This window comes from Sarcophilus harrisii, chromosome X (genome assembly GCF_902635505.1).
Source record: "Sarcophilus harrisii chromosome X, mSarHar1.11, whole genome shotgun sequence".
Lineage (NCBI taxonomy): Eukaryota > Metazoa > Chordata > Mammalia > Dasyuromorphia > Dasyuridae > Sarcophilus > Sarcophilus harrisii.
This window is the reverse complement of record NC_045432.1, coordinates 80,435,725-80,459,410: the sequence shown is the minus strand read 5'-3', so window position 1 is coordinate 80,459,410 and position 23,686 is coordinate 80,435,725. Positions and strand designations below refer to the sequence as shown.

The following is a 23,686-nucleotide window of genomic DNA, read 5'->3' as shown; positions in this document are numbered from 1 at the left end:
GTTGAGTAGGATGGAGACTAAGGGGATGTTAGTATTCCCGAAGATGAGGAAGTTGGAGGGAGGGGTGAAGGGATGTGGTATTATTGACAGGGAGGAAATTGGATGGATGGAGGCCTGGGGCTTGTTGGTATTGGTAACACTGAGGAGATTGGGTGAGTGGGGGAAGCTGAGGGGATGTTGGTATTCTGGAAGGTGAAGAGATTGGACAGGTAAGATGCAAGAGATGCTGAAGAGCATGGCAGGATGGAGGCTGAGGGGATGTTACCATTCCCGAAGTTGAGTAAATTGCTGGGGCTGGGGGGGGGGGGAGGGAACAGCCAAAGGCGGAACAGATGTTAATATTCCCTAAGGTGAGGAAAGTGGGGGGGGAGGGTCGCAGGCCAAGGGACTAGGGGGTGTTGGGATTCCGGAGGAGGAACGTGAAGGAATTGGGTGGGTGAGGCCAAAAGGTACACTGAGGAGATCTGGAGAATGGATGCTGAGGGGATGTTTATGTTGCCAAAAGTAAGGAAAGTGGGGGGAGGGGGGCGGAGACAGGAGGGTGAGGGGTTGTTGGTATATGGCAAAGTGAGATGATTGGGTTGGGTAGAGCCAAGGGACTGAAGAGATGGGGGAGGGGGCGGGGCTGAGGGGATGTCAGTATTCCGGAAGGGGAATGTAAAGAGATTGGTTTGGGTGGTGCCCAAGGGGGAGCAGAGGAACGTGTTGAAATGGAGACCAAGGAGATGTTAGTATTCCCAAAGGTGAGGAAATTTGAAAGGGGGCAGATGCCAAGGGAATGTTGATATTTTGGAAGGTGAAGAGATTGGGCGGTATGGAGACTGAGGGAATATTAGTATTTCCGAAGTTGAGGAAATTGGGGGCAAGGTGTGTATCGTTGTTGGTATTGGGAACATGAAGGAGATTGCGTTGGGCGGAATCCAAGGGACTGTGAGAAGATCGGGAGGTGGGGGGGGCGGGTTTGCTGAAGAGATGTTGCTATTCCGCAAGCGCAAGATGGAGAGATCCGTTTGGGTGGCCAGCAAGGGGGCGCTGAGCAACTTGTTGAAATGGAGGCTGAGGAGGTTTTAGAATTTGCAAAGGTGAAGAAATTAGAAGGGGGAGAGGTCCAGGAGATGTTGGTAATTCAGAAGGTGAAGATTGCGTGGTATAGAGGCTGAGGGAAAAAAGTTGAGGAAATTGGAGGGAGAGGAGAGCGTGGTTGTTGGTATTGAGAACACGGTGGAGATTAGGGTTAGTGGCATGAAGGAGGGACTGTGACAAGATGGGGGGTGGGGGGGCAGGGCTGAAGAGATGTTCATCTCGACAAGTCGCAACTGTGGAGAGATTGGTTTGTGGCAGGAAGTGCTGGAGCAACTTGTTGAAATGGAGTCTGAGGAGGTGTTAAGAATTGCCAAGGTGAGGAAATTGGAAGGGAGTAGAGGTTCAGGAGATGTTGCTAATTCAGAAGGTGAAGATTGCATGGTATAGAGGCTGAGGGGAAAAAGTTGAGGAAATTGAAGGGAGAGGAGAGCGTGGTTGTTGGTATTGAGAACACGGAGGAGATTGGGTTGCGCGGTTGGGCGGAAGCGGAGGGACTGTGACAAGATGGGGGGGTGGGGGGGACAGAGTCACTGAAGGGATGTTGCTAATCCGCAAGCGCAACGTCCAGAGATTGGTTTCTGTGGCGGGCAAGGGGGCGCTGAGCAACTTGTTGAAATGGAGGCTGAGGAGGTGTTAGAATTTGCCAAGGTGAGGAAATTGGAAGGGGGTAGAGGTCCAGGAGATGTTGGTATTTCAGAAGGTGAAGATTGCGTGGTATAGAGGCTGAGGGGAAAAAGTTGAGGAAATTGGAGGGAGAGGAGTGCGTAGTTGTTGGTATTGAGAACATGGAGGAGATTGGGTTGGGCGGTTGGGCGGAAGCCGAGGGACTGTGAGAAGATGGGGGGTGGGGGGGGGGGCGCTGAAGGGATGTTGCTATTCCGCAAGCGCAACGTGGAGAGATTGGTTTGGGTGGCCGGCAAGGGGGCGCTGAGCAACTTGTTGAAATGGAGGCTGAGGAGGTGTTAGAATTTGCCAAGGTGAGGAAATTGGAAGGGGGTAGAGGTCCAGGAGATGTTGGTAATTCAGAAGGTGAAGATTGCGTGGTATAGAGGCTGAGGGAAAAAAGTTGAGGAAATTGGAAGGCGAGGAGCGTGTGGTTGTTGGTATTGAGAACTCGGAGGAGATTGGGTTGGGCGGTTGGGCGGAAGCCGAGGGACTGTGACAAGATGGGGGGGGGGGGCAGGGGCGCTGAAGGGATGTTGCTATTCCGCAAGCGCAACGTGGAGAGATTGGTTTGGGTGGCAGGCAAGGGGGCGCTGAGCAACTTGTTGAAATGGAGTCTGAGGAGGTGTTAGAATTTGCCAAGGTGAGGAAATTGGAAGGGAGTAGAGGTTCAGGAGATGTTGCTAATTCAGAAGGTGAAGATTGCATGGTATAGAGGCTGAGGGGAAAAAGTTGAGGAAATTGAAGGGAGAGGAGAGCGTGGTTGTTGGTATTGAGAACACGGAGGAGATTGGGTTGCGCGGTTGGGCGGAAGCGAGGGACTGTGACAAGATGGGGGGGTGAGGGGGACAGAGTCACTGAAGGGATGTTGCTAATCCGCAAGCGCAACGTCCAGAGATTGGTTTCCGTGGCCGGCAAGGGGGCGCTGAGCAACTTGTTGAAATGGAGGCTGAGGAGGTGTTAGAATTTGCCAAGGTGAGGAAATTGGAAGGGGGTAGAGGTCCAGGAGATGTTGGTATTTCAGAAGGTGAAGATTTGGTGGTATAGAGGTTGAGGGGAAAAAGTTGAGGAAATTGGAGGCAGAGGAGTGCGTAGTTGTTGGTATTGAGAACATGGAGGAGATTGGGTTGGACGGTTGGGCGGAAGCCGAGGGACTGTGAGAAGATGGGGGGGGGGGGGGGGGGCGCTGAAGGGATGTTGCTATTCCGCAAGCGCAACGTGGAGAGATTGGTTTGGGTGGCCGGCAAGGGGGCGCTGAGCAACTTGTTGAAATGGAGGCTGAGGAGGTGTTAGAATTTGCCAAGGTGAGGAAATTGGAAGGGAGTAGAGGTCAGAGATGTTAAGCATTCAGAAGGTGAAGATTGGTAAGCTGAGGGAAAAAGTTGAGGAAATTAAGGAGAGGAGAGCGGGTTGTTGGATTGAGAAAGGAGGAATTGGGCGGGTTGGGGGAAGGGAGGGACTGTGACAAGATGGGGGGGGAGGGGGACAATCACTGAAGGGATGTTTTTAATCCCGCGCAACTCCAGAATTGGTTTCCGGGGCAAGGGGGGCGCTGAGCAATTGTTGAAAATGGAGGGCGAGGGGTGTTAGAATTTAAAGGGGAGGAAATTGAAGGGGTAGAGGTCCAAGATGTTGGTATTTGAAGGTGAAGATTTGGTGGATACAGTGGAGGGGGTTGAGGAAATTGGAGGCAGAGGGATGGAGTTGTTTATTAGCTGGAGGAGATTGGGGTGGCGGAAGCCCAGGACAAAAGATGGGGGGGGGGCACTGAAGGGATGTTTTCAAGGAACGTGAGAGATTGTTTTGGGTGGTTGGCAAGGGGCTGAGCAACTTGGAAATGGATCGAGGAGGGGAATTTCGGGGGAAATTGGAAGGGAGAGGTTCGGAGATGTTCAATTCAGAAGGTGAAGATTGATGGAAGGAGGCTGAGGGGGAAATTTTGAGGAAATGGAAGGGAGAGGAGCGGGTTGTTGGTATTGAGAACACGAGGAGATTGGGTTGGGGGGAAAAGGGAGGGACTGGACAAGATGGGGACAGAGTCACTGGGGATGTTAACTGCAAGCGAACGCCCAAGATTGGTTTCAAGGGGCGCTGGAGCAACTGTTGAAATGGATCAGGAGGTGAATTTAAAAGGTGAGGAAAATTAAGGAGAGGTTTGGAGACGGGTAATTGAAGGTAAGATTCGTGGTTAGAGGCTGAGGGAAAAAAGTTGAGGAAATTGGAGGGCAAGATGTGGTTGTTGGATTGAGAACCGAGGAATTTGTTTGGGGGGACTGTGGAAGATGGGGGGGGGGGCCGGGGCTTGAAAGGATGTTGTTTTCAATAAGGCAACGTGGGAGATTTTTGGTGGCGGCAAGGGGCTGAGCAATTGTTGGAAATGGAGGTGAGGAGGTGTTAGAATTTGCCAAGGTGAGGAAATTAAGGGGTAGAGGCCAGGAGAGTTGGTATTTCAGAAGGGAAGATTTGGTGGATAGAGGGTTTGAGGGGCTGGGAGGAAATTGGAGGCAGAGGGTGGAGTTGGGTATTGAGAACATGGAGGAGATTGGGTTGGACGGTTGGGCGGAAGCCGAGGGACTGTGAGAAGATGGGGGGGTGGGGGGGAGGGGCCAAGGATGTTTTTCCAAGCCAACGGGGAGATTCCTTGGGTGGCGGGGGGCTGAGCAACTTGTTGAAATGGAGGCTGGGAGGGGGAATTTGCAAGGTGAGGAAATTGAAGGGGGTAGAGGTCCAGGGGATGTTGGTATTTCAGAAGGTGAAGATTTTTAAGAGGTGAGGGGGGAAAAGTTGAGGAAATTGAAGGGAGAGGAGAGCGTGGTTGTTGGTATTGAGAACACGGAGGAGATTGGGTTGGGAAAAGCCGAGGGACTGTGACAAGATGGGGGGGTGGCGGGGACAGAGTCACTGAAGGGATGTTGAATCCCAGAACGTCCAGAATTGGTTTTGTGGGTGGAGCAATTTGTTGAAATGCCGCTGAGTGGTTAGAATTTAAAAGGACGAAATTGAAGGGGTGAGGTCCGGAGATGTTTAATTAGAAGGTGAAGATTGGGTTGGTATAGAGGCTGAGGGGTTAGGAAATTGGGGAGGAGCGTGTTTGTTGGATTGGAGAACTGAGGAATTTGGTTAAGGAGGGACTGAGAAGATGGGGGTGGGGGGGGGGGAAAGGATGTTTATTCCGCCCCAACGTGGAATCGTTTTTAAGTGGGCTGGAGCAACTTGTTGAAATGGAGGGAGGAGGTGTTGAATTTTCCAAGGTGGAGGAAAATAAGGGGTAGAGGTCCAGGAGATGTTGGTATTTCAGAAGGTGAAGATTGCGTTATATAGGGCCGAAGAAAAGTTGAGGAAATTGGAAGGCGAGGAGCGCGTGGTTGTTGGTATTGAGAACTCGGAGGAGATTGGGTTGGGCGGAAGCCGAGGGACTGTGAGAAGATGGGGGGTGTGGGGGGGGCACTGAAGGGATGTTGCTATTCCGCAAGCACAACTAGGAGAGATTGGTTTGGGTGGGGAAGGCTGAGCAACTTGTTGGCTGAACAACTTGTTGAAATGGAGGCTGGGAGGGTTGAATTTGCCGGGAGGAAAAAGGGAGGAGGTTCAGGAGATGTTGGTAATCCAAGGGTAAGTTGCATGGATAGAGGCTAGGAAATGTTGAGGAAATTGGAGGAGAGGGGTGTTGTTGGTATTGAGAACAGGAGGAGAAGGGTTGGGCGTTGGGAAAGCCAGGGACTGTGAGAAGATGGGGGTGGGGGTCCTGAGGCACAAGGGATGTTATTCCACAAGGCAAGGTGGAGAGATTGGTTTGGGTGGCTTACAATTGTTGAAATGGGAGTCTGAGGGAGGGGTTAGAATTTGCCAAGGTGAGGAATTGAAGTGGGTAGAGGTTCAGGAGACGTGGTAATCAGAAGGTGAAGATTGCGGGAGAGGCTGAGGGAAAAAGTTGAGGGAAATTGGAGGGCGAGGATGGTTTGTTGGTATTGAGAACTGAGGAATTTGGTTAGGGGGACGGAGAAAATGGGGATGGGGAAGGGGGGCGCTTGAAAGGAGGTTTTGCAAGCAACGGGAGAGATTTTTGGTGGCAAGGGGGGTTGAGCAACTTGTTGAAATGGAGGCTGAGGAGGTGTTAGAATTTCCAAGGGAGGAAAATTGGAAGGGGTAGAGGTCCAGGAGATGTTGGTATTTGAAGGTGAAGATTTGGTATGAGGTTGGAGGAAAAGTTGAGGAAATTGGAGGCAGAGGGAGGCGGGGTTGTTGGTATTGAGAACATGGAGGATTGGGTTGGATTTTGGGGAAGCCAGGATGTGAGAAGATGGGGGGTGGGGGGACGGGGCGAAAGGATGTTGCTTTCCCAAGCCAACGGGGAGAGATTCGCTTTTGGGGGTCGGCAAGGGGGCTGAACAACTGTTGAAATGGAGGCTGAGGAGGGGAATTTTGAAGGGAGGAAATGGAAGGAGAGAGGTTCAGGAGGGTAATTCGGGGGAAGATTGCATGGTATAGAGGCTGAGGGGAAAATGTTGAGGAAATTGGAGGGAGAGGAGTGGGTAGTTTTGGGTTTAGAACAGGAGGAGAAGGGTTGGGGGTTTAAAGCCAGGGATTGAGAAGATGGGGGGGTGGGGGTCCTGAGGCACTGAAGGGATGTTGCTATTCCACAAGCGCAAGGTGGAGAGATTGGTTTGGGTGGCGCTGAGCAACTTGTTGAAATGGAGTCTGAGGAGGTGTTAGAATTTGCCAAGGTGAGGAAATTGGAAGTGGGTAGAGGTTCAGGAGACGTTGGTAATTCAGAAGGTGAAGATTGCGTGGTATAGAGGCTGAGGGAAAAAAGTTGAGGAAATTGGAGGGCGAGGAGCGTGTGGTTGTTGGTATTGAGAACTCAGAGGAATTTGGGTTGGGCGGAAGCCGAGGGACTGTGAGAAGATGGGGGGTGGGGGGGCGGGGGCGCTGAAAGGATGTTGCTATGAACGCCGGACAGATTGGTTTGGTGGCAAGGGTTGAGCAATTGTTGAAATGGAGGCAGGATTTACTATTCTCAAAAAGGAAATTTAAGGGGTAGAGGTCCAAATGATGTTGGTTTTTGAAGGTGAAGATTTTGGGGATAGAGGTTGAGAGGAAAAGGGAGGAAATTGGAGGCAGGGAGTGGAGTTGTTGGTATTGGAAAATGGAGGGATTGGGTTGACGTTGGGGAAGGGGGGACTGGAGAAGATGGGGGGGGGGGACGGGGCGAAAGGATGTTTTCAAGCAAGGAGAGTTCGCTTTGGCCGAAGGGGGCTGAACAACTTGTTGAAATGGAGGCTGAGGAGGTGTTAGAATTTGCCAAGGTGAGGAAATTGGAAGGGAGTAGAGGTTCAGGAGATGTTGGTAATTCAGAAGGTGAAGATTGCATGGTATAGAGGCTGAGGGGAAAATGTTGAGGAAATTGGAGGAGAGGAGTGGGTAGTTGTTGGTATTGAGAACACGGAGGAGATAGGGTTGGGCGGAAGCCGAGGGACTGTGAGAAGATGGGGGGGTGGGGGTCCTGAGGCACTGAAGGGATGTTGCTATTCCACAAGCGCAAGGTGGAGAGATTGGTTTGGGTGGCGCTGAGCAACTTGTTGAAATGGTCTAGGAGGTTTAGAATTTAAGGTGAGGAAATTGAAGGGGTAGAGGTTCAGGAGACGTTAATTCAGAAGGTGAAGAGGGGGGAGGCTGAGGGAAAAAAGTTGAGGGAAAATTGGAGGGTGGGAGCGGTTTGTTGGAGAGAATGAGGAATTTTTGGGGAAGCCAGGGACTGTGAGAAGATGGGGAGGGGGGGCGGGGGGCCAAAGGATGTTGTTCCAAGAAGCCAACGGAGAAATTTGGTTTGGGTGGGGGAAGGCTGCTTGTTGAAATGGAGGCTGGGAGGGAACTCCAAGGGAGGAAATTGGAAGGGGTAGACCAGGAGAGTTGGATTTTGAAGGTGGATTTATGGTAAGAGGCTGAGGGAAAAAGTTGAGGAAATTGGAGGGAGAAGAGTCAGGTTTAATAAAATGGAGGAGATTGGGTTGGGCGGGAAGCCCAGTGAATGTGAGATGGGGAAGTGGGGCTGAAGGGATGTTGCTATTCCGCAAGCACAACGTGGAGAGATTGGTTTGGGTGTCGGGCAAGAGGGAGCTGAGCAACTTGTTGAAATGGAGGCTGAGGAGGTGTTACTATTCCCCAAAGTGCGTAAATTGTAAGGGGTAGAGGTCCAAATGATGTTGGTATTTCAGAAAATGAAGATTGCGTGGTATAGAGGCTGAGGGGAAAAAGTTGAGGAAATTGGAGGGAGAGGAGCGCGTGGTTGTTGGTATTGAGAACATGGAGGAGATTGGGTTGGGCGGATGCCCAGTGAATTTGAGATGGGGAAGTGGGGCTAAGGATGTTTAACGAAGGTGAAGAGAAGGGGATGGAGCCCCAAGGCTATTATTCTGGGTTAAAAAAGCAAGGAGGGTGGTGGTTGTTTGTTGGGAACATGAAGGACATTTCCATGGAAGCTGAGGGACGTGGAAGATGGGGGAGGTGGGGTCGGGGCTAAAGATGTTTATTCTCAAGCGACTGGAGAATTGGTTTTGGTTGGGCAAGGGGGCTGGAGCAACTTGTTGAAATGGAGTCTGGAGGAGGTTAGAATTTGCCGGTGAGGAAATTGAAGGGGGAGCAGGATGTTGGATTTGAAGGTGAAGATTGCATGGTATAGAGGCTGAGGGGAAAAAGTTGAGGAAATTGGAGGGAGAGGAGTGCGTAGTTGTTGGTATTGAGAACATGGAGGAGATTGGGTTGGGCGGGAAGCCCAGTGAATGTGAGATGGGGAAGTGGGGCTGAAGGGATGTTGCTATTCCGCAAGCGCAACGTGGAGAGATTGGTTTGGGTGGCAAGGGGGCGCTGAGCAACTTGTTGAAATGGAGGCTGAGGAGGTGTTAGAATTTGCCAAGGGAGGAAATTGGAAGGGGTAAGGGTCCAGGAGATGGGTAAAGGAAGATTTAGGCAGAGGTTAGGGGTTGAGGAAATTAGGCAGAGGGCGGGTTGTTGGTATTAAAAACGGAGGAGATTGGGTTGGACTTGGAACCCCGGGACTGTGAGAAGATGGGAGGGGGGGGGGGGCTGAAGGGGATGTTGTTCGCAAGCCAACGGGGAGAGATTGGTTTTGGGGCAGGCAAGGGGCTGAAACTTGGGAATGGAGGCTGAGGAGGTGTTAGAATTTACCAAGGTGAGGAAATTGGAAGGGGGTAGAGGGCCAGGAGATGTTGGTAATTCAGAAGGTGAAGATTGGGTTGGTATAGAGGCTGAGGGGAAAAAGTTGAGGAAATTGGAGGGCGAGGAGCGTGTGGTTGTTGGTATTGAGAACTCAGAGGAATTTTGGCCGGAGGGACTGTAGAAGATGGGGGGTGGGGGGGCGGAAAGGATGTTGCATTCCCAAAGCCAACGTGGAGAGATCGCTTTGGCGGGGGGCTTACAACTTGTTGAAATGGAGGTGAGGAGGTGTTAGAATTTGCCAAGGTGAGGAAATTGGAAGGAGTAGAGGTTCAGAGATGTTCACGAAGGTGAAGATTGGGTGGAAGAGGGCTGAGGGGAAAAGTTGAGGAAATTAAGGAGAGGAGAGCGGGTTGTTGGTATTGGAAACGGAGGAGATTTTGCTGGTTCAAAGCGGAGGGACTGTGACAAGATTGGGGGAAAAGAGTCTGAAGGGATGTTTAAATCCCAAGCAACGCCCGAGATTGGTTTCTGTTGGCAAGGGGCTGAAACTTGTTGAAATGGAGGTTGAGGAGGTGACAAATTTGCCAAGGGAGGAAATTGGAAGGGGTAGAGGTTCAGGAGACGCGGTAATCGAAGGTGAAGATTGTGGAAGAGGCGAGGGAAAAAAGTTGGAGGAAATTGGGGGCGAGGAGCGGGGGTTGTTGGTATTGGAGAACCTGAGGAATTTCTGGAAGCCAGGACTGTGAAAGATGGGGGGAGGGGGGGGGGGCTGAAAGGATGTTTCCTGCCAACGTGGGAGAGATTGGTTGGGGAGGGGGGCGGAGCAACGTTGAAATGGAGGCTGAGGAGGTGAGAATTCTCGGTGAGGGAAAAGGGGGTAGAGGTCCAGGAATGTTGGTATTTCAGAAGGTAAGATTGGGGGTATAGAGGTTTAGGGGGTTGAGGGAAATTGGAGGGAAGAGGCGTAGTTGTTGGATTGGAGAACATGGAGAAGATTGGGTTGGGAGGAAGCCGAGGGACTGTGAGAAGATGGGGGGGCAGAAACAAGTGTTTCTGGAGCAACGAGAAATTGGTTTGGGGTGGCCAAGGGGGCTGAGCAACTTGTTGAAATGGAGTCTGAGGGGGAGAATTTTCCAAGGTGAGGAAATTGGAAGGAGTAGAGGTTCAGAGAGGTTTTACAGAAGGTGAAATTATGGGTAGAGGTGAGGGAAAAAGTTGGAGGAAATTGAAGGAGGGGAGGCTGGTTGGTATTGGGAAACGGAGAGTTGGGTTCAAGAGAAGAGAGGGGAAGTTTAAAAGATGTTGGAATTGGAAGGTGAAGAGATTGGGGGAGGAGCCCAGGGAATATTAACCGTTGGAGGAAATTAAAGGAGGGGCAGTTTGTTGGGAACAAAAGGCATTGGGCAGAAGCTGAGGGACGAGAAGATGGGGAGGGGGTGGGGCGCAAGATGTTCATCCCCGCGCAACGTGGAGAGATTGGTTTGGGTGGCGGCAAGGGGGCGCTGAGCAACTTGTTGAAATGGAGGCTGAGGAGGTGTTCAATTTGCCGGTGAGGAAATTAAGGGGTGAGGTCGGGAGATGTTTATTTCAGAAGGTGAAGATTCGGGTATAGAGGCAGGGAAAAAGTTGAGGAAATTGGAGGGGCGAGGAGCGGGGTTGTGGTTTGAGAACTCAGAGGAATTTTGGGGCGGAAGCCGAGGGACTGGGAGAAGATGGGGTGGGGGGGGGGCTTGAAAGGATGTTGTTTCCGCAAGGGGAAAGATTGGTTTGGGCCAAGGGGGCCTTAAATTTGTTGAAATGGAGGTGAGGAGGTGAGAATTTCGGGGAGGAAATTGGGGGTGGAGGTCCAGGAGATTTGGTATTTCAAAGGGAAATTTGGTGGTATAGAGGTTGAGGGGAAAAAGTTGAGGAAATTGGGGAGAGGAGGGAGTTGTTGGTATTAAACAGGAGGAGATTGTTGGGGGTTGGGAAGCCAGGGACTGTGACAAGATGGGGGGTGGGGGTCCTGAGGCACTGAAGGGATGTTGCTACAAGCAACGGGAGAATTGGTTTGGTGGCGGGGCGGAGCAACTTGTTGAAATGGAGGCTGAGGAGGAAAGAATTTCCAAGGTGAGGAAATTGAAGAGGGTAGAGGTCCGAGATGTTGGTTTTGAAGGTGAAGATTATGGTATGAAATGAGGGAAAAGTTGAGGAAATTGGAGGAGAAGAGGCTGTTGGTATTAAACATAGAGGAGATTGGGCCAAAGCCTAGTGAATGGAGATGGGGAAGGGGTTTGAAGGGATGTTCACTCAAAGGAACGTGAGAGATTGGTTTGGGTGGCGGGCAAGGGGGAGCTGAGCAACTTGTTGAAATGGAGGCTGAGGAGGTGTTAATTCCAAAGGGAAATTTGGGGTAGAGGTCCAAATGATGTTGGTATTTTAGAAAATGAAGATTGCGTGGTAAAGAGGCTGAGGGAAAAAAGTTGAGGAAATTGGAGGGCGAGGAGCACATGGTTGTTGGTATTGAGAACATGGAGGAGATTGGGTTGGGCGGAAGCCCAGTGAATTTGAGATGGGGAAGTCAAGGATTTTAAAGTTGAAGGTGAAGAGATTAGGGGGAGCCAATTAGTATTCCCGAAGTTGAGGAAATTGGGGGCAAGGAGTGTATGGTTGTTGGTGTTGGGAACATGAAGGACATTGCGTTGGGCGGAAGCTGAGGGACTGTGAGAAGATGGGGAGGTGGGGGGTCGGGGGCGCTGAAGAGATGTTGCTATTCCGCAAGCGCAACGTGGAGAGATTGGTTTGGGTGGCGGGCAAGGGGGCGCTGAGCAACTTGTTGAAATGGAGGCTGAGGAGGTGTTAGAATTTTGCCAAGGGAGGAAATTGGAAGGGGGAGAGGTCCGGGTGTTGGTATTTCAGACGGTGAAGATTTGGGGTATAGAGGTGAGGCAAAAAGTTGAGGAAATTGAGGGAATGGAGTTGTTGGTATTGGAGAAAGGAGGAGATTGGTTGGGCGGAAGCCGAGGGACTGTGACAAGATGGGGGGGTGAGGGTCCTGAGGCACTGAAAGGATGTTGTTATTCCCAAGTGGGAGAGATTTTTGGGGGCGGGGCGCTGAGCAACTTGTTAAATGGAGGCTGAGGAGGTGTTAGAATTGCCGGTGAGGAAATTGGAAGGGGGTAGAGGTCCAGGAGATGTTGGTATTTCAGAAGGTGAAGATTGCGTGGTATAGAGGCTGAGGGAAAAAAGTTGAAGAAATTGGAAGGCGAGGAGCGCGTGGTTGTTGGTATTGAGAACTCGGAGGAGATTGGGTTGGGCAGAAGCCGAGGGACTGTGAGAAGGTGGGGGGGGGGTTTGAAGGGAGTTGCTACTCAAGGGCAACGGAGAGATTGCTTGTGGCGCAAGGGGGCTGGAGCAACTTGTTGAAATGGAGTCTGAGGAGGGGAATTTGCCGGGAGGAAATTGGAAGGGGTAGAGGTCCAGAGATGTTGGTATTTCGAAGGTAAGATTTGGGATAGAGGAGGGGTTGAGGAAATTGGAGGGAGAGAGGCAGTTGTGGTATTCGGAAAGGAGGAGATAGGGTTGGGGTTGGGAGGGAATGTGACAAGATGGGGGGGGTGGGGCCTGACCTAAGGATGTTTACCGCAAGCCAAGTGAGAGAATTTGGTTTGGGTGGGGGGGGCTGACAATTGTTGTGGAGGCTGAGGAGGTGTTAGAATTTGCCAAGGGAGGAAATTGAAGGGGGTAGAGGTCCAGGAGATGTTGGTATTTCAGAAGGGAAATTTGGGGTATAGAGGTTGGAGGGGAAAAGTTGAGGAAATTGGAGGGAGGAGGAGAGCGGGGTTGGGTATTGAGAACACGGGGAGATTGGTTGGGGGGAAGGAGGACTGTTTCAAGATGGGAGGGTGGTGGTCCTGAGGCATTGAAGGGATGTTGCTATTCCGCAAGCGCAACGTGGAGAGATTGGTTTGGGTGGCGCTGAGCAACTTGTTGAAATGGAGGCTGAGGAGGTGTTAGAATTTGCCAAGGTGAGGAAAGGGGGGGAGGGTCCGAGAGGGGTTTTCGGGTGAAGATTGCAGGGTATAGAGGCTGGGGGAAAAAGGGAGGAAATTGGAGGGAAAAGGGAGTTGTATTGGGAAACATGGAGGAATTGTAACATGAATGGAATGGGGTAAGGGATGTTTACCCCAAGCGCAACGTGGAGAGATTGGTTTGGGTGGCGGGCAAGGGGGCGCTGAGCAACTTGTTGAAATGGAGGCTGAGGAGGTGTTACTATTCCCCAAAGTGCGTAAATTGTAAGGGGTAGAGGTCCAAATGATGTTGGTATTTCAGAAAATGAAGATTGCGTGGTATAGAGGCTGAGGGGTTGAGGAAATTGGAGGGAGAGGAGCGTGTGGTTGTTTGTATTGAGAACATGGAGGAGATTGGGTTGGGCGGAAGCCCAGTGAATTTGAGATGGGGAAGTGGGGCTGAAGGGTGTTGGGTTCCGGGGAAGAGATTAGGGAAGGGAGCCCAAAGGCAAAGACCTGGGGAGGTTTAAAGGGTGATGGTTGTTGGTGTTGGGAACATGAAGGACATTTGCAAGGAAGTGAGGGACTGTGGATAAGATGGGAGGTGGGGGGTGGGGCGCTAAGAGATGTTATTCCCAAGCCAACGTGAGAGACTGTTTGGGTGGCTAAGGGGCCCAAGAACTTGTTAATGGAGTCTGGGGAGGGAGAATTTGCCAGGGTGAGGAAATTGAAGGGGGAAATCCAGGAATGTTGGTATTTCAGAAGGTGAAGATTGGGGGGGGAGGCTGAGGGGTAGGAAATTGGAAGGGAGGGAGCCGGTGGTTGTTGGTATTGGAGAACTCGGAGGAATTGGGAAGGAGGGACGGAGAAGATGGGGGGGGGGGGACTGAAGGGATGTTTATTCTGCAAGCAACGGGGAGAGATTGGTTTGGTGGGGCAAGGGGGACAACTGTTGAAATGGGTCTGAGGAGGGAGAATTCCCAAGGTGGGAAATTGGAAGGAGAGAGGTTTAGGATGTTGCAATCAGGGTGGATTCATGGATAGAGGCTGAGGGGAAAAGTTGAGGAAATTGAAGGGAGAGGGTGGTTGTTGGATTGAGAAATTTGGAGGAGATTGTTGGAAGGGAGGGACTGTGACAAGATGGGGGGTGGGGGGAAGAGCCTGAAGGATCTTTCAATCCAAGCCAACGCCCAGAGATTGTCGGGGAGGGCAAGGGGCGCTTGGAGCAACTTGTTGAAATGGCCTGAGGTTTAGAATTTGCCAAGGTGAGGAAATTAAGGGGTAGAGGTCCAGGAGATGGGATTTGAAGGTGAAGATTGCGGGTTAGAGGATGAGGGGTTGAGGGAAATTGGAAGGAGGAGCGGGTGGTTGTTGGTTAGAACTGGAGGAGATTGGGTTGGGGGAAGGAGGGACGTGAGAAGATGGGGGTGGGGGGCGGGGCATAAGGATGTTACCGCAAGCGCAACGAGAGAATTGTTTTGGGTGGCAGGGGGGGCTGACAACTTGTTGAAATGGGAGTCTGAGGAGGAAGAATTTGCCAAGGTGAGGGAAATTGAAGGGAGTAGAGGTTTAGAGATGTTCATTGAAGGTGAAGATTGATGGAAGAGGCTGAGGGGAAAAAGTTGAGGAAATTGAAGGGAGAGGAGAACGTGGTTGTTGGTATTGAGAACATGGAGGAGATTGGGTTGGGCGGATGCCCAGTGAATGTGAGATGGGGAAGTGGGGCTGAAGGGATGTTGGTAGTTCGGAAGGTGAAGAGATTAGGCGGTATGGAGCCCGAGGGAATATTAGTATTCCCGAAGTTGAGGAAATTGGGGGCAAGGAGTGTATGGTTGGTGTTGGGAACATGAAGGACTGGGGCAAAGCTGAGGACCGGAAGATGGGGAGGTGGGGTCGGGGCGGAAGAGATGTTGCCCGAAAGTGGAGATTTTTTCAGGTAAGGGGCGGAGCAACGTTAAATGGAGGCTGAGGAGGTGTTAGAATTTGCCAAGGTGAGGAAATTGGAAGGGGGGTAGAGGTCCAGGAATTTAATAGAAGGTGAAGATTTTGTGGTATGGGCTGAGGAAAAAGTTGGAGAAATTGAGGGGAGGAGCGGTGGTTGTTGGATTGAGAACCAGAGAAATTTGGGGAAGGAGGGACTGTGAGAAATGGGGGGGGGGGCGGGGGAAAGGATGTTGTATTCCGAAGGAGAGATTGGTTTGGGTGGCCGGCAAGGGGGCGCTGAGCAACTTGTTGAAATGGAGGCTGAGGGGAGAACCCAAGGTGAGGAAATTGGAAGGGGTGAGGTCCAGGAATGTTGGTATTTTGGGGGAAGAGGTATAGAGGTTGAGGAAAAAGTTGAGGAAATTGGAGGCAGAGGAGTGCGTAGTTGTTGGTATTGAGAACACGGAGGAGATTGGGTTGGACGGTTGGGCGGAAGCCGAGGGACTGTGAGAAGATGGGGGGGTGGGGGGGACAGAGTCACTGAAGGGATGTTAATCCCCGCCGCAAAGTCCGAGATTGGTTTTCGTGGGGGGGGCGGGAGCAACTTGTTGAAATGGAGTCTGAGGGTGTTAGAATTTGCCAAGGAAAATTGGAAGGGGGTAGAGGCCAGGGAGATGTTGGTTTTAAGGTGAAGATTTGGAAGAGGTTGAGGGGAAAAGTTGAGGAAATTGAGGGAGGGAGTGCAAGTTGTTGGGTATTGAGAACACGGAGGAGATTGGGTTGGGATGGCGGCGAGGTACGTGGGAGAAGAGGGGTGGGGGGGGGGCGCTGAAAGGATGTTTTTCCCAAGGCAACGGAGAGATCGTTTGGGTGGCCAAGGGGGCCTGAGCAACGTTGAAATGGAATCGAGGAGGTGTTAGAATTTTGCAAGGGAGGAAATTGAAGGGGTGAGCCGGAGACGTTGGTAATCAGGGAAGTTGGTTGGGTATAGAGGCTGAGGGAAAAAAGTTGAGGAAATTGAGGGCGGGAGGGTTGTGGTATTGAAACTCAGAGGAATTTGGGTTGGGAAGGAGGACTGTGAGAAGATGGGGGGTGGGGGGCGGGGGCTGAAGGGTGTTATTTCAAGGAATGGGAAGATTGGTTTGGGTGGGGCAAGGCTGAGCAACTTGTTGAAATGGAGGCTGGGAGGAGGGTTAGAATTTGCAAAGGTAAAGAAATTGAAGGGGGAGGCCAGGAGATGTTGGGAAAAGGGGTGAAGGGAGAGGCTTAGGGAAAAAAGTTGAGGAAATTGGAGGGCAAGGAGCGTGTGGTTGTTGGTATTGAGAACATGGAGGAGATTGGGTTGGGCGGAAGCCCAGTGAATTTGAGATGGGGAAGTGGGGCTGAAGGGGGCACTGGAAGGTGGGAGAAGGCCAATGGAGCCCGAGGGAATATTAGTATTCCCGAAGTTGAGGAAATTGGGGGCAAGGAGTGTATGGTTGTTGGTGTTGGGAACATGAAGGACATTGCGTTGGGCGGAAGCTGAGGGACTGTGAGAAGATGTGGAGGTGGGGGGTCGGGGGCGCTGAAGAGATGTCGCTATTCCGCAAGCGCAACGTGGAGAGATTCGTTTGGGTGGCCGGCAAGGGGGCGCTGAGCAACTTGTTGAAATGGAGGCTGAGGAGGTTTTACTATTCCCCAAAGTGCATAAATTTGAAGGAGTAGAGGTCCAGGAGATGTTGGTATTTCAGAAGGTGAAGATTGCGTGGTATAGAGGGTGAGCGAAAAAAGTTGAGGAATTTGGAGGGAGAGGAGCCGTGGTTGTTGGTATTGAGAACTCGGAGTACATTGGGTTGGGCGGAAGCCAAGGGACTGTGAGAAGATGGGGTGTGGGGGGGGCCCTGAAGGGATTTTGCTATTCCGGAAGAGGATGGTGCAGAGATTCACTTGGGTGGCGGGCAAGCGGCGCTGAGGAAATTGTTGAAATGGAGGCTGAGGAGATGTTACTATTCCCCTTAGTGCATAAATTGGAAGAGGGCGGAGGCCGAGGGGATGTTGGTAGTTACGAAGATGAAGAGATTGGGCGCTGTGGAGTCTAAGGGAATATTAGTATTCCTGAAGTTGAGGAAATTGGGGGCCAAGGAGTGCATGGTTGTTTTATTGAGAACATGGAGGATACTGGTTAGGGTGGAAGAGAGGGACTGTTGGGAGGTAGGGGGCGGGGCCAAATGTTGCTATTCTGGAAGGGGAATGTGATGAGATTGGTTTTGCTGGAAGCCAAGGGGGCGCTGAGGAGCTTGTTGAAATGGAGGTGGAGGAGAAGTTAGAATTTACAAAGGTGGAGAGATTGGGCAGTATGGAGGCTGAGGGAATATTTGCAACCCGAAGTTGAAGAAATTGGGGGGCAAAGACCGTGTGGTTGGTGGTCTTGGTAAGGTTGAAGAGATGGAGTGGGTCACAAGCCCAGGAAATTTATTCTAGAAGGTGAAGAGATTGAGAAGGCGCAGGCTCAGGAGCTTGGCTGGATGGTGGCCATGGTTATGTTAGTATTCCCAAAGTTGAGGAATGTGGGGAATGGAGGCCGAGGGGATGTTAGTATTATTAACTCTTAGTAGATTGAGGTGGGGCGGAATTGGGAAGGAAAATTGGGTTGGATTAATGAGGGGAAGTTGGTGTTATGGAAGGTTAAGAGATTGGATGGGCAGAGTGAGGGGCGGAGCTTGGAAGGATAGAGGCGGAGGGGTTGTTGGTATTGGTAACTGAGGAGATTGGGTTGGGCGGATGCAGAGGGGCACTGAGGAGCTTTCGGGATTGGAGGCTGAGGGTGTGTTAATGTTCCTGAAGGTGAGGAAATTGGGGAGGGGGGGGGCGGAGGCGGGAGGCCGGAGGCCGTAGGTGGGGAAGCCAAGGGCATGTTGGTATTCTGGAAGGTAAAGAGATTTGGTAGGATGGAGGCCAAGAGACTCTGAGAAGATGGAGGGGCAGCGATGAAGAGATTTTTAGAAGGTGAAGAGTGAAGAGGTTTGGGGTGTGAGGAGAGTGGGGGACGAGTAGTCTGAGGAGATTGAAATGGTTATAAGAAAGCCAGAGAGATCTGGGGGTTGGAGAGGTTGAGGACATTGTGGCAGTTGGGTGGAAACTGAGATAAGAAAACAGGATATTGGGGTTTTTGTGAGGAGGCTAAAGTGATGGAGAGGTCCTTGAATCAGGTACCCCACTAAGCAGTTCTCACCTTTCCTTTTGGCAGGATTCAGAGTTTGAAACCGTGATGAAGGAAGAAGTGAAAGGGATCCCAGTCAAGGTGGCTCTGCGCTGCCGCCCACTTCTCCCCAGGGAACTGGATGAAGGTTGCCATAGCTGCCTTAACTTTGTACCTGGAGAACCTCAGGTAAGGGGGCAGAAGGGAAGAATCCAGTGGCTTCCTGACCCAGTGACCTTACCCAGTGAGTGGGTTCATCCTCATCACCCAGAGCACCCCCTTCTGTTCTTGCTCTTCCAGGTGGTAGTTGGCAATGGGGACAAATGCTTCACCTACGACTTTGTGTTCGACCCGTCAGTGGAGCAGGAAGAAGTCTTCAACACAGCAGTTGCTCCTCTCATAAAGGGCATCTTTCAAGGTGAGGGAGCACTTTGCCCTGGTGTTGAGGGTTAGCCTTGCAGTCACTGGGGCAGCCTGTCCATGCTGTGGGTGCTTTGAGCCTTCTTACTCTTTATACGTGCTTAAGCCTTCATTACTGAAAAACCAGACATCACCTCGTGAGAACATTCAGAGTGACTCCTAGTTACTGTGCTGACGTGTTGCCTTGTAGATCTCCAGGGTGCCCTGATTCAGTTTACAAGTTAAACTGCAAAATGACATGACATATTTAGGGATTTTAAAAAAAAAAAAAAAGGCAAACCTCTTTTTTTTTCAACCATTTCATTTTATTTTATTTTAAATTTTGATAATAACTTTTTATTTTCTAAATACATGAAAAGATAGTTTTCAACATTCAGCCTTGCAAAATCTTGTAAAACAAGCTTTCTTAACCTTTTTCATGTTGTGGAGCCCTTGGGCAGTTCAGTGAAGCCCATCTAAGGACCCCTTCTTAGAATTTAAATTAATAATATTTAAGTAATCTTAAATATTATTAAATAATATCTATGAAATATATTAACATATACATAAAATCATGCATAAATATACAAATGTGATTTATATAAAATAATATTTGTGTATAAAATTAAATTTATGGGATTACAAAGGAAACCAATTATGTAGAAGTAAAGATGTCATTTAACTCCATTTGACTTTACAGAAGGGGGGGAGAACAAGCATTTATTAAGTACCTACTGCCTACTAGGTATATTATAAAGATTGTGTCATTTGATCATTATAACAACCCTGGAAGCTAAGTGCTATTATTACCCCCATTTTGTAGTTCAAGAAACTGAGACAAACAAGTTATGTAATTTGCCCAGCATCACACATCTGGTAAGTGGTTAAGATGGCATTTGAATTCAGATCTTCCTGACTCTAGGCCCAGCGCTCTATTCAGTTGCCACCTAGCTGTTTCTGGTTAAGAACATCTCATCTAAAAGAATCAGAAATAAAAGGATTTATCAAGTTGAAATGACCTTAGAGATTGTCAAACACAACTTCATTACCAAAATCCGAGTTCCAGACTCTGCTAAAACACTACAAGCTGCTCTGTAAAGCTGTCAAGAAGGCTAACTTTGGCTCACACAGTCGCCATTCACACTTTAGAAGACAGCAATCATCTTCCCTCTAGGTCTGCCCACTTTACTTTTTCTTATGTGACCTCACTTCTGGTGCCTCATAAACCTACCCTGTATTTGTAGCTATGTAACTGTGACAATTTCTCCATCTTGGATTTTTTTTTTAAGATTTATTCTAGGCAGATTGTTCTTTCTCGTCTTTCTTTCCAATTGGAATTAAGTGACTTGCCTAGGGTCACAGTGCTAGAAAGTATTTAAGTGTTTTGAGGCCAGATTTGAACTGATTCCAGGGTCAGTGCTCTATCCACTGGACCATCTGGCTGCCCTTAAAGGCAGATTGTGTGGGAACTGACCTGTACAATAAGATTAACACTAAGGGAGAGAGGCCTTCAAGAGTATCCGGAGTCCACTACCCCCAGGGGTGAGGAGCTGGAGGTGAGTCCAACAGGAAGTGAATATCAACGTGAATTTGAACCCAAGTTTTCTGATTGACAGATTTTAGATCCTAATTGATAATCGGATGTTCTAATTAAGTTTATAATTCAATGTACTTGTATGACTAGTTTGTATACTGTTGATTACAGTGAGAGTAACATTGTCCCCTTTGATGTCTGTTGAGATCAAAGTTAAGGTTGGGCTTTTTTGCAGGGCCAAGGCTCTGCAGCTGCAGGGTGAGCCACAGGCCATTGTGCCTGATGGTTCTGTGGTTCTCATGGAAATAGAAGAGTAGACTTTCCATAGGTGCTTTTCCTTGAGGTTAAAGGTGCTACGTTTATCTGTGCTTTAGGTACAATGTCCATTATTATACAAATGTTTTGACTTTTATTTGCAAGATCTGTGTCCAATAGAAAAGGTTTGGGTTGCATTTTTTTTTAATGTAGGGAATATGGTTGATTTAAAATAATTTCCGAAATTATAAAACGATGAACTATGGAAGGTACAAAAAATTTTGTTTTCAAAGCTCACTTAACTGACAGCCTTTTACTTGGTAATAGAGCCAGCAAATCAGGAAGTAAACAAAAACAAAAAAGCTTCTAGGCCGCCAAAAGAAATGTTCCCAAACTAGCCCACACTCATAAGAGCGGCCAACTGAAATGATTCTAAATCTCTTCCTTGTTATGTTCATCCTCCCTTCCTCAAGAGAAGTATCAAAATAACAGAAGGGACTGGAACAGACAGCAGGTAATCATACTGATGGCAAGAAGCAACAGGGACACTCAGAGCACAGAGGTCCAAAAAATTAACTGAATACAAAGGACAGAAACCTTGGACCTTTAAGTAATAAGGCTAACAACCTCTCGGCTTCAGACCTGGCGTACATTAATACATGTTACGTTACAGAACAATGAGTGACATGATCCTTGGTATTCAAAAACAAATTAACTTATGTTCTGTATACAAAATGTAGGCAGCTAGGTGACACTACAGTGGACAAAGTGCTGAGCCTGAATTCAGGAAGACCCAGCTATCCGAGTTGAAATCTGGACTCAGACACTTCCTAGCTATGTGTGACCCTGGGCAAGTCACTTCACCCTGTTTGCTTGTTTCCTTATCTGTAAAATTATCTGGAGAAAGAAATGGCAAAGCACACAGAGGTATCATTGCCAAGAAAACCTCAAATGGGGTCACAGAGAATTGGCCATGACTGAAACAGCTGAACAAAAACCGTGGAACACCTAACTATTCACTAATACTCTCTAAATAAAATGTTGCTAGAGTGACCTTCAGAGGTCGTAAGCCAAAAACTTTCACAGAGTTTCAGAGGAGAGTGAGTGATGACCCACAGACAAAATAACTACACTTTTTTGTCTGTCACCAAGCAATTGTTAAGCACTTACTGCATGCAAAGTTCTGTGCAATATTCTTTTTAGGTTTTAGAACAGTTGACCTACAAGTGCCATTTAGATAGCATGCATTGGAATCCCATCCTTTTACAGGTAAGAAAACTGAGGCACACAAAGGTCATAAATGGTTTGACTGTAGTCATATATTAGTTAATGGGAGAATCGGGACTATTTCAGAATTGGAAGGGAGCTCAGAGGTCATTTGGTCTAGCCCAGATGTGACAAAAACACATCATCTCATGTCACCTTTGCTTAAAGCCTTCCAGTGTGAGGGGAAATGCTGCCTCTTGGGGCAGCCCACTCTGGAATAGTTCTCATTGTTAGTTCTTTGCCCAGATCTGCCTCCAGGTTGTTACTCCTTTAAGTTTGGTCTCCTGGAGCAAAGCCTGGCCACAGATATTTGAGGGTAGCTTTTATATGCTCCCAAATTGCTTCTAGCAACGCTTGCTTGACACATTCTGAAGACTCTTCTTTCTTGTTCTGGTCACTATTCTCTAGATTTTTTTCAGCTTCTCAGTTTGTCTGCCTAAAATGTGGTACCTAGAAAAGATCAGAACTCTGGGCCTGGGCAGGGCCAAAGCCGGAGAGACTGTCACCTTCCCGGTTCCGGGTACTCTGCACCACCGGGCAGCCTGTGGGGGGGGGGGGCGGTCACCATATTCTGAGGTTGCAGTTCATTGAAATCTCCAACTCTTTCATACAAACTGCTGTCTATTCCCACTACTTCCTAGTTGTAGAGGATCCTTATTTTAGGACTGGAAGAGAGTTTAGAGGGGTTGGTCAAGTCCAGGCTCTTGATTTTACAGATTAGGAAACTGGGGCTTGAAAGGTTAAGTGAATGACCTGGATTACAAATCTAGATCCTACGCGTTTGATTTGAATCTTAGTGTTCCAAAATTCAAGTCAAGTGCCTCCCCCCACTGCTTCGTACTTTTTGTCCACATTTCATCTCAAATTGAGTTTGCCTCAATATTCTAGCCTTTCAAAATTTAGCAGATTCTGACTGTCATCCAGAGTGTTAACTGTCACTCCAAACCCTGCCCTTAGTTTCTTCCATTTCCATGATTTTTCAGGGGCATTATAAAGGTCAAATGAGCTCATATATGTGAGACATGTTGGAAACCTTAAAGTGCCACAGATGTGCTGTTTCAGGGTACAGCTAAGTGGTCAGACTGCTGGAGTCCAGGAGACCTCAATTCCAAGCCCATGGCACTAAAGCTGTGTGACAAATCACTTCTCTCTCTGCCACACTTTCTTCTATAAGAGGGAGATAATAATAGTACTTGCCTCCTAGTCCTGCTGTGAAGATCAAATGAGATAATGGTTGCAAGGTACTTTGTTCACTTCAAATGTTGGCCGTTATTATGATCGTTGTTATCCTACTTTTGAATCATCTGTGTATTTGATAAACTGGCCATTCAGACCTTGATCCAAGTCACTGGTAAACTTTTGGGTAACCCAGGGGCCAAGTTCATATTCCTAGGTCCCTCCATTCCAAGATGGCATAGGGATGTTTTAATGGCATCTCTTAGGGCCATTCATTTAGTTCAGACTCCCATCTAACAGTATAGTAGTCTATATCTCGTCTAAGGGAATAGAAGGAAAGAATTTGTCAAATGTTTTCCTAAATCCTGGCAAACTATTATCTCTGCCTTCCCCTGGATGACCAGTGGAGTAACTGTTAAAACAGAAACGAGGAGGTTAGTCTGGCAACTCTTAAGACCTTGGGAGAGTCTGCAGCTTCCTGGCATTAACACAATAATCAGTAGCCCCTGAGTGGTTTTAGCAGGACCAAGGACAGAAGCAACATCACCTACACACAGATACATGCAGGTGCAGCCTAAAATTATACCAATTTGTTTTTTCTTTTTTTTTTAATGTTAAATCCAATATATGTAAACATGTTTAAGCAATTATATCCAGTTTGTTTTATCATCACAACAAGCATGTTGGGGTGGCCTTATTAAGGTTGCAATTAGTGAGTGGCAGACTGGGCCTTCAACTCAGGCCATCTGATTCTTCTTCTGCACTCCACGGGCTTGAGAACAGTAGGTGTTATGTACAGATTGGTGAAAGAAAGCTGACTCCAAGATCATTAGCAGAGTTAGGAGGTCCCAGTAACATTGGAGCCCAAGTGGCTGCTTGTATGAGGAGGAAACAGGCGATCAGAGGAAGCTTGTTTATGCTTTGCACCCGAATTACCCTGGAGATTTCTGACTGTGGTAGAAGTAAGTCAGTGGTTTGGCTTTTTGGGTTAGATAATTGCATTCTAGTACATAGGGATTCTTTTTAACTGATAGCAAAATATAC

The 23,686-nt window shown here is 49.0% G+C and overlaps 1 protein-coding gene across 3 annotated transcripts in view; it reads left to right on the top strand.

Moving 5' to 3' along the window:
- KIF4A (kinesin family member 4A) overlaps positions 1-23,686 on the top strand; it is an 88,168-nt gene that overhangs the window by 1,009 nt on the left and 63,473 nt on the right. For all 3 annotated transcript variants that reach the window (XM_031945040.1, XM_031945042.1, XM_031945041.1), the window contains exons 2-3: positions 18,061-18,201; positions 18,313-18,430. In XM_031945040.1, coding sequence (XP_031800900.1) covers positions 18,082-18,201; positions 18,313-18,430 — 238 coding nt within the window. In that variant the 5' untranslated portion in view covers positions 18,061-18,081. The remainder of the gene's footprint in view (positions 1-18,060; positions 18,202-18,312; positions 18,431-23,686) is intronic.